This window comes from Cucurbita pepo, unplaced genomic scaffold (genome assembly GCF_002806865.2).
Source record: "Cucurbita pepo subsp. pepo cultivar mu-cu-16 unplaced genomic scaffold, ASM280686v2 Cp4.1_scaffold000365, whole genome shotgun sequence".
NCBI lineage: Eukaryota > Viridiplantae > Streptophyta > Magnoliopsida > Cucurbitales > Cucurbitaceae > Cucurbita > Cucurbita pepo.
In genome coordinates, this window is record NW_019646601.1 from 31,977 (window position 1) to 42,065 (window position 10,089).

Below are 10,089 nucleotides of genomic sequence, written 5' to 3' on the forward strand. Positions count from 1 at the left end.
TGTATAAAAAGGTGTTAAGAATGAGAAACATAAGTGAGATCGAAAGTCCAATCTTCAACAAAAAAAATAGGTTAAAAAAGAATAATAATAAATAAATAAATAAAAAGTTCAAAGATACAAACTCGCACATATATTTTTAGGAAAAGGTTTTTTTGAGATTACCCTGACATATTCAAGATCCTCCTTCAACTTAGACAATTGATCTGCAATATCCGAATCTTGCGACTGACCAGATGGAGCACGTTGCAGTTTTTCAAGGCGTCTAATTCTTCTTTCAATTTTTCTCCTCTCTGGATTAAGGAAAAAAATAATCAAAAACTGATACGTGCTTGAAAAACAAACCCCATCAATTGACAGAAAAACTATTACCAAGTATTACCAAAAAATTTGATCTTCCTATCCCGCAAGAATATTTTGCGCTCAACAGCCAAACGAGAATGAATTTCTTGCTGTTTTCTAAGTCCTTCCAATTTCTTCTCTTGAACCTCCCTCACTTCAGCAGGCAAATTCTGAAGGGAAAAAAACGTTCAATGACCATGGAGTAAAAATCGGCAACAACCACACACTGTAAACTACGGGGTACAATATTAAATCCGTAATCCGATAAAGACTAAGCAACCTCTCGAAAAACCACACCCACATAGAAAACGTGATGGAAACCTCACTTTAGCTCTCCTAATTTTCACAAAACCTTGCAGCACATTCTTCACCTCCATATTTGAGGTTCGTAATAAGGGCACGCTAACCTAATAAAGCGTTTCAATAGAGTTCCAGGAATCTAGTTCCATACACAAAAAGGATGTCCTGAGAATCAAGTGTTACTTGATCGTAGGGACCTCCGAAGAAAAAGCACAGCAAAACTCAACTTCCCAAACAAAACTTACAGCAGCCAAAAACAAAGAGAAGGAGCAACAAATGCAACAAATTAGTCTCTTCTCCAAACTCCCTAAATAGCGAACTAAAACGAGTTAAACAAACTCGAAGCCCTAAAACGACCTAGAACAGCATACAAAGGAGGAAAATAAGGAAAGAGTAGGAGGAAACCTTGCGAAGCATGCGCTCAGCGGATCGAATCTGGTTCTTGAGGGAGACGGACTTGGGCTTCTTCTCAACAGCTAAAGCCTTCGATCGGCGCGCTGCCGGGTTCACCCTGCGCTTGCCGTAGCCACCGTGGGCCATGGTTGCCCTAGACGCAGATGAGAGAGAAGGGAGAGAGTCGTATACAGGAAAGCAAGGGTTTTGTGAAGGCTCTCAACGCCACCCCGGTGGATTCATAACACCGGAGAGGTGGACAGTGGAGACGGATATCTTTCACTCCTTCCTAACTCTTCTTTTCCTTTTTTTTCCTTTGGATTTCTAGACGACCTTCTTAATTTTAATTTATGCAAAAGCCCTAATCAGCGCCTTTTCTTCTCACAAACGTTACTTATTTTTCCTACCAAAACCTAATTCTTCTTAATTTCCAAAATTTATAGGGGAAAAAAAAATAATATCACTTTAAATTTCAAATTAATAATTATATCAATTAATAATTAGCATTTATCAATACAAATATCAAAATCAAACTTTAAATAATAAAACAAAAATCATTATCTAAAAATTCAAATAAATATTTTTTTCATTCAATCTTAAATTTTTAAACTTCATATTTAAAATGTAAATTCAATATAGTTTTTCTCCATTAGGGATCTCTACTCTCGACTCAACAATTAGGGTGGCTAATCTTCCATTTATCTTCTATTGGTTTTATTTTAAGTCGGCTAATAAATACAATTAAAAAATCTATATGGTTGAGAACCAATGACAATACCAAACGTAAGAGAAAATTAATCTAAAAAATGATCCGATCATTATGGAAAATCGAGTACAAGAATACTAAACTCTTAATTCATGAAAACACGTTATTGGAAGTATATATTAAAGTCAATAACACGATAAAGATACTTTTAAAAAACAAGAACTTTATTCTATGTCACAATTCAACCGAAAGAATATGTTTTTCCAACGAATTATACCCTATGATTTGATCTATAAAACAAAAAGTCTATATAGTATTTTGACAATTTTGTGTGTGTGACTTTCTATTCTATAAGAGGGAGAACAAAATCAATGTTGCATTGTATAATATAAGAACTAAACACCACAGATAGAGATGGAAGATAACATTTTTCTCATTCGCGCTCGGATATAACAATTAATGAATCAGTTAATGCAAGAGAGATTGGTTCAGACTTAGGAATTGGATTGATTACCTGCATTAATCACAAAAATAATGCATCAGTTTCGTATACTAAATTTCTCTACGAGATTCAGCTAGTATTATTACCTGTCTATTATTTTTAATATAGCCAATGGCGACTTCTTGCTTTAGATGTGCTCTTTCAGCAAGTTCTGCAAATGAGAGATCCTCCCCTTGTTTCATGTAGCCGCTGATATCCTGTGTCAAGAAAAGGTTCAATTAGTGCAAGAATCGTACTTTCAAGCTAGTCATTTTATTTTAATGTTCAATCGTAGCAGCTCAAACCCACTGGTAGCAAATATTGTCCTCTTTGGACTTTCCCTTCCAAGCTTCTTCTCAATATTTTAAAACGTGTCTATTAGGGAGAGAGGTTTCTACACCCTTAAAAGGAATGTTTTGTTTCCCTCTCCAATCAACGTGGGATCTCACAATCCACTCCTCTTGGGAGCCCAACATCCTCGCTGGCACACAGCTCGGTGGCTAGCTCTGATATCATTTGTAACAATCCAACTCTACCACTAGCAGATATTGTCCTCTTTGTGCTTTCCTTCTAAGCTTTTCCTCAAGGTTTAAAACGAGTTTGTTAGGAAGAGGTTTTCATGCCCTTATAAGGAATGTTTCATTCCCCTCTCCAACCGATGTGGGATCTCACATTCATGAATACATATCAAAAGCTAATATGGATGAAGAAATAGATATGTACCTTCACATAAATTTCATCACCTTCCGCATTTAAAATATCTTTCCATACTTGATTCAGTTCACTATCCTCTGCCACTGTCACGCCAAAATATACACTTGAGATGCAGTTTCGCACACAAAATCTAAAAGAGGTTGGTTCAGAACATTTACAGACCTTGAGCTGTGACAAGACTCATTATTTCCTCTGCTGCTATGTACGTCAGGGAAGGTTTTATTCTTGTTACCTGCATACATTGCCGCAGCTACATCAATATTTAAATATAATCAAAAAGCTGCACAAGAAATTGCAAAATGAAGCATTTACTTGTTTTCCCAATTTGGAGTCGACAATCTCTGCAGCAAGATTTTGAACCTGAAATAAAGTGTCATATCGTAGACCTTATTTTATCCAAAAGAAATAAGCAAAAAACCACTATGATATAATATGATCAAATTTTCCATAAATGTATAAATGTCAAAGGATTGATGTAAAAGATTCGTGAAGGTATTGTGCTATAGATCATATTACTAATAAACAACAAATTAAATACCTTGACTCCATGTTTCTGACAGATACTTTCAGCAAGGAGAAGAGTATATACTGAGTGTTTGTCAGCCCTAGATGGATCTGAAAAGTTGGAAGTCAATGCAATTCATTATCATTATACAAGCCAAAAAAAAGGCATATAAGATAGTATTATATCCATACCCCCAAGAAGCCATTCCCTGTCGGATATCACAGCGATGGACAATGGAACATCTTCACTTTTATTGAAAGAACTTCTAATATTTAGTAGGGTTTCCTCTAAGGTAGCATAGTCCATAGGGTTTCCTATCTGCAGCAAAGGTACAAAGTTATGGAATGTAGCTTAGAGAAAGTATTAAAATGTTTCAAAAAACTACATTCAATATGTCAGTACCCTGTGAGAAACTCTGACATTTTTGAACTTGTTACAGTCCACAGCTTTGTAAGCTCTTTTTCTTTCATCAAATGGTGCATCTGATAAGATTTCCTGCATATATATGGGAGATGACAATTAGGGTCCAACAATCGCATGTATGCCAATTGTTGCATATAACCAAAATTACAAATGTATAAAACTGTTTATCTCAAAAGTGATTAATTTGTATTGCCAAACGCACTAGATATTTTTTAAACAATGTTTTTGCGCTCCATAATCACTTAAGAAGTTAATTCATACACACCCAGTTTCATTAAAAGTGATTTAGAGGACTCAAGGTGTTGCAAAAAGATTTGAAGTCGAGCAAACTTGAAGAAGATTCATAAAGAGAAGAGCTTTACCAATACACTACCAGGTCCAAGATACTTGTCATATTCTTGGATCATGTCTACAACATCTGGGCGCCAACCTAGCAAAAGTATGCATTCTTTTGGTCCTATAGTCTTGTCTAAAGGCTGCATGCAATGTAACAATTAGCTACCTTGCTTACTGACTTGTTGAAAATAAAAACAAATCACTTAGGGCCCGTTTGAAAATTATGGTTATTGGTTTTTGAAAATTTAGCTTATAAAGGTTTTCTTAACTTTGTTATCTATTTTCTGAAAATGGTTTCAAAATCTAAACGAAGTCTTGAAAACTAAAAAAAGTAGTTTTGAAAAACTTTTTTTTGTTTCTGAAATTTGGCTAAGAATATAAAAGTTTCATTGTGATAGGTGAAAACCCAGTAAGGAAATTGTAAGGAAAGAAGCACAATTTTAAAAAATAGAAAACTAAAAGTAAAATTATTATCAAACTAGAGCTTCAATATTACCTTGAAAGAGGGTTTTGTTGGATGTTTGATCATATTCTCGAATTCCTTTCTATATATTTCTAGAGATTGACGTAAACCTACATTACTATTTTTAATACTTTCCAGCTTTTTAATGGTATTACTTCCTTCCTTAGTCACATTTGAATGACCACCTCCTCCCTTGTGTCCTCCAAGGAGAGGTGCAATGAACAGCACCTACATCAAAAGATACACAAATTCACTTAGAAAATCTGTTAAACCAAGGTGTTTCTTTTCTATAAAAAAAGAAAGAAAAAAAAAGAGATATGAATCTATTATTTATACCTTGTCATTTTTCTGCAGAATCTCATCATCATTTGGATGAAAGTGTATCTTCCCATTTCTATAGATACCACAAACAACTGCCTGTAGAAAAGAAATATCCATTAAAAAAAACTGAAAGGGAATTAGGAGGAAAATTTTATTTGATGGATAAGTACCTCATGAAATCCTTGGCGAAGTTCTTTATAATTTAGACCAACAAAATTAGGGGAGCTGAATAGATTAAATACGTTTTCTGCAATTTCACAGCATTACAAATTTGAGTAAACTGAAAACCACATTCTATGAAATTGGGAGAACTATAAATGTGTTGCATACTTCGATAGTTCAACAAGTGTCTGTAAATTTTGATGAGCTCCTTTTGCCGAGAACACTGGACAAATAATTTAGAGGCAACATTCTCCACCGGTTCTACTTTCAGTCCTGTGACCGACTTTAAGAGGTCACAGGTATTGGAACTAGAAACCTGAATTCATTGAGAAAAGGTTCAAATTCAGCCATTCAAAGTTGTCATTTGACAAGACTGACAACTTGTTATTTATTGGTAGCTTACCTCAACAATAGTTGGGATGGACTCCATATTTGCAATGGGTTGAAGGGCAAGAACAGAGAGAAATGCATCTGTATCAACTTCATACCTAATAAATTTGTGTCCAATATGCTTTAGTTAATCCATATTTCCATTCCAAGATTGGTTTCTCCTATTTGAAACGAAAATAAGTAATCCTACATCCTATAGCGGTCAATGTCTCAGTTTCAACTACATTTTAGCTAGCTGAATGAGTGCCGAAAGCACTCTTTAGCAGGACCCAGCGTCACTATAAAATATCCGAGACCACATTAATCTTCAATTGGTTGCAAAAATAGCCTTTCTTTTAAACGCATCCAGGATAACTATTCTATAAGGGTTTCTTAAAAGTTATAACAACGACTGCTTCCTTTATCACCACAATTGTAAAAGACCAAGGATAATCCATCTCAATATCCAATGGAGGACTGTGGAAGGAACAAAGAGAAGTTATCAGCTTTGTCTATCACATAAAAGAAAATAGGAACCATGGAAATACAGGAAGAAATTAAAATGTTAAAAGCACCGAGAAATGAATCCACCTACCCACTTAAAAGGACAAGTTTACTCTCATACGCTTTGGAAATGCTAAAATAGGTGTCTTTTATCTCTTTCAAAACAAGGTCCATTGTATAAACTTTGACTTCTCTGAGAGAGTAGTATGATAGGAAAATGTTATCGGGATATTAAGGGTGTTGTTAGCAATCAGCTAAGGAGTTTGTTAGGAATGTTTGGTAACAAGTAGAGTGGGCTAGAAAGGATGAAGGTAGGCAATCGTGTAGTTGGATTACGACTTGAAATTTGATAGGACCGACAATTTAATGGTCAAAAGCAATTTCCTATTTGTGATTACAATTTAAGAAAACCATAGTCATCCCTGCTTGATAATATTATTAATCCTGACCAACATTTCATACATATTGCAGCAACTTTGAAGCCTAGTACTAAAATTCAGTGACATTATTACAGAAATCGTTACTTTGATAAACAAAGGCAGGTTTTAAATGGTGAGAAAGAAAAGGATAGTACGAAGGCAAGAAAACTCAATCAACGAAACAACAGTAGGCGAAAAACAAAGAATATACTTGTAACTGACAATTTTCTTACCGGTCTCCTTTTGTTGGCAGTATAATTACTGCTCGGGCCATACTGGCAGCAGCTCTTTCAAATGATTTTGTTAAGCTGAGACTACAACTGTGGAACCACAAACTCAATGGAATTAGATAAGACCAAGGACAATTCAGGCCAATAGAGAAAAAAACTTGTAACTTTTCACTTCCTTTGGGAAAGGATATCCTCATATGAGGGAACTCCAATTACAGATCTGAACGAGAGATCAGATATTTTATGTCTAATTTATGGTTAAGAAAGAAAACAACTTCATTACCCTTACCTCTTGGTAAGAACATCAATGTGGTAAAGATCTTTGGCAAGATTATCAGCTAACTTGTCCATTTGTTTCCTTGGAAGATCAGACATGAGAAGAATTCTCTGTCTCCTAAAAACACAGACCAAAAAGAAACTGTTTGTACTTTCCAACACACATAATACATGATATTGGCACAAAATCTACGACAGGAGGAGCAACAGTTACCTAGCAGACGCAGTACCTAAGCGGACAGAAAATTCGTGGTATTTATTTAGCTGCTTCAGTATAAAAGCCAAATGACTATTGACACCACAAATGATGATGTGATCAGACTCTAGAACTTGAATTTGTGCACCTTCCCTCAGCTTTTGCATGTTATGCTGTCCAAACGAGCGCAAGTAATCAGCTTCAGCAAACATTTATCTTTTCTTATGTTTTGTTATCACCAAGCTTACCCTAAACTGTTCTGTCATTGTGCTGAGTAGACGGGAGTAAAATAATATGCCCCATATTGCAAGAATGAACCCTATAACACGTTCAACTCGTGTCCTTTGCTGTTAGATAAAATACAGAGATATTTATAAGTCAAATGAATAGTTCTCAGATACTTCAAATGATTTTAAGAAAACAGTTGAAGTTCAAAGATCTTATAATGAAAATGTATGTAGCATACTTTCAAGTGAGTGGATGAGGAACATAGACATGCCCATGCTTCCCATAAGCAGTCCTCCAGAGACTGAGTGCTACCTCTGTTCAACACACTCCCAGATTGGCAAACAAGAATGTGCATCGCATGTAGGAAGGAACAATGAACTAACAGAAAATAATCAATCTAACAATTGATTGCAAGAATTGACTGCAAGTTCTAGTAATAAAAGCGGACAGAAAAATTAAAATGTAAAACTAGACTGAGAAACAAGACAAAGAAATTGTTAGCAAAACATATTTATTTTTTAAAATTAAATTGTAAAAAAATGATAACAAAACAGAATATTTAACCCTAGAAAATAAAAGAAAATCCTCTGATTCCCTTTGAACAATCCACTTCTATTTGAACACAGGTAAAAAAAACAAAAATATTTCTTTTTTTTTTTTCAAGACTTACATTGGAAGGGTTAAATATGTTATAGATCGGATCTTACTATTTACAGTATAAATTCTATTTGAAGCTGAAATTTAGTACTAGGTCAAAAAGGAAGAAAAGTAGAGTACCTGAGCTTGAAGAACAGAAAACCACCCATCAAAATAAATGAGATGCATGCCACAAGGAGCACCACTAAGAACCTTTAAATTGAACATTAAAAAAACAAAAGAAAAAATCAAATGATATTTCAATCTTAATAGAACATGAATTTCTTCTGGAAAAAAAATGAAAAAAAGAAAGAGCGGTGCAGTACATTCATGAAATACATGGTTCTTGCAGTTTCTCTATTTCTTTTATCACATTTGCAGTCTATTACAGCATCAGTTTAGATGAGTGGCAATCATTCCATAAAATATGAACCATGGCAACAAATATGCACCTCACTTACGTGCCAACATTTCTTTCGAGTTGGATATTGAATAGGTATATCAGTCGTGCGAAACTCAATTTGATTTCATGAAATGCAGGGAAGTATACATCCAACTGAAGGGGTGTCGGTTTATTCAAGATATTGGATACACTTGCAAATGGCAAGCTAAACTCCCCAACATTTTGAACGAGACAGGGAAATATCTCTTGGACAGTTTTGCCTATAGATTTAACAGAGGTTAGTGTCAAGCTGAAAAGGCAGCATCCAAATATAACTTTGACCGCAACTTTAGCTTGGGTACCCTGNTGCATACTCAACCATTCGGATCATAGTTGGATTCTTCTTCTTTACCTTAAATTTTAAAGATACTTGTTTAATGATATATAGTCGGGTTGATGTACATATACTTCTTTTTATTCAAATTCGTTAAATAATAATAATAATAATAATAATAATTTATATGAAATTATTTCAAGGGCTTGATATGAAAATTATAAACATGAAGCTTCTTAGAAACTCGAGTAACTAGTTGGCTACCTAGCTGTTAAGATAGGTGCTGATAGAGTATCATCGGAGAAGTCGAACACGGCGTCGTCGCTCTTGCTCAGTGCATAAACCACCTCGACCATGCTCGGCCTCTTCGTCGGGTCCTTTTGCAGGCAACTAACAGCCACATTCATTACATCCATCACGCTCTCCATCGGGCACGATTGCTCGAAAAGAGCTTCATCAATCCAATTCTTCAATCTGTCTAACTTCTCCTTCTCTTTCCCTTCCGAAAACCCACTCGCTCGCATCCATAGAACCCTTCCTTCCTCATCAATGGCCTCCTTACCAGAGACGAGCTCGAGCAAAACAACTCCAAACGCAAAGATATCCATCTTTGTCGACACGACTCCATCTGCTATGTACTCGGGTGCTATATAGCCTTGAGTTCCAACAATGTGCATGGTTATAGCATTGCACCCTGACTTCGCGAGTCCAAAGTTGGCTATCTTAGCTCTCATGCTTGCATCCAACAAAATGTTGCTACTTTTAATGTCTTTGTGGACAACTCGTGGCCTCGTGTGCTCGTGAACATAGAGTAGTCCATTAGCAACATCAATCGCAATCCTCAATCTCGTTCTCCAGTTCAACTTCTGCTTTTGGCTTCCGTGTAGCCATGAATGTAGAGAACCGTTCTCTACATATTCATAAATTAAGTAGCATGTTGCATCATCGGGGTCAACGCAAAAACCTTCGAGCTTCACTAGATTACCATGGTTCACCTTAAAATCAAATTAAACATGTATAATATTAGTCTATAAACCGAACTTTCAACCTCAAGAAAAGGAAATGTTTGTATATATATATATTTATATTTATCGAAGCGGTGTCAACTAGAAAAGGAAGCGAGAAAACGAAAGCACTCAAGGCTATTTTCGTCTTTTTCATGGTCTCATTCCATACCGACTTCCAATATTTTAATGAAAGCCATCGTCTTCATTTTCCAAGTAGCTTTTTGAAAATTATTTTAAAAAAAACTTTTGAAACAATCGGTTTGAAAAACGTTCCTATGGTTCTTCCTTTTCACATTCAACGAGTCATTAGTCCTAAGTTAGGTTACTATCTTTTACCTTTTCAAAAAAAAAAAAAAAAAAAAATT

At 35.2% G+C, this 10,089-nt stretch overlaps 3 protein-coding genes across 3 annotated transcripts; all 3 read right to left on the reverse strand.

Moving 5' to 3' along the window:
• Positions 1–108: 108 nt before the first annotated feature.
• LOC111785086 (rRNA-processing protein efg1-like) lies at positions 109–1,381 on the reverse strand. The gene is made up of 3 exons (XM_023665561.1): positions 1,045–1,381; positions 380–509; positions 109–290 (listed from the first exon to the last, which is right to left on the reverse strand). Exons 1-3 carry the CDS (start codon positions 1,177–1,179, stop codon positions 109–111), a joined length of 447 nt encoding a protein of 148 aa, XP_023521329.1. The 5' UTR covers positions 1,180–1,381.
• A 676-nt stretch (positions 1,382–2,057) lies between these two features.
• On the reverse strand, positions 2,058–8,755 carry LOC111785091 (putative ion channel POLLUX-like 2). The gene is made up of 21 exons (XM_023665568.1): positions 8,463–8,755; positions 8,143–8,214; positions 7,604–7,679; positions 7,386–7,484; positions 7,156–7,310; positions 6,955–7,059; positions 6,669–6,755; positions 5,547–5,631; positions 5,312–5,459; positions 5,152–5,228; positions 4,997–5,077; positions 4,694–4,888; positions 4,224–4,337; positions 3,841–3,933; positions 3,630–3,756; positions 3,472–3,548; positions 3,246–3,293; positions 3,096–3,165; positions 2,943–3,016; positions 2,327–2,437; positions 2,058–2,252 (listed from the first exon to the last, which is right to left on the reverse strand). The coding sequence occupies exons 1-21, from the start codon at positions 8,753–8,755 to the stop codon at positions 2,172–2,174; spliced, it is 2,268 nt and encodes a 755-aa protein (XP_023521336.1). The 3' UTR covers positions 2,058–2,171.
• A 162-nt stretch (positions 8,756–8,917) lies between these two features.
• LOC111785093 (protein LYK5-like) lies at positions 8,918–9,712 on the reverse strand (the record flags this gene model as incomplete). The annotated part of the gene is made up of 1 exon (XM_023665569.1): positions 8,918–9,712. A coding segment is annotated over one exon (735 nt), but the record flags the coding sequence as incomplete, so codon positions are not given.
• Between the last annotated feature and the right edge of the window lie 377 nt (positions 9,713–10,089).

Coding starts and splice junctions, on each gene's coding strand:
- LOC111785086 (XM_023665561.1), bottom strand. CDS start 1,179: ATGGCCCACGGTGGCTACGGCAAGCGCAGGGTGAACCCGGCAGCGCGC. Junction 510..1,044: donor CTGAGCGCATGCTTCGCAAG/GTTTCCTCCTAC, acceptor TTTTCCCTTCAG/AATTTGCCTGCTGAAGTGAG. Junction 291..379: donor TAGGAAGATCAAATTTTTTG/GTAATACTTGGT, acceptor TCCTTAATCCAG/AGAGGAGAAAAATTGAAAGA.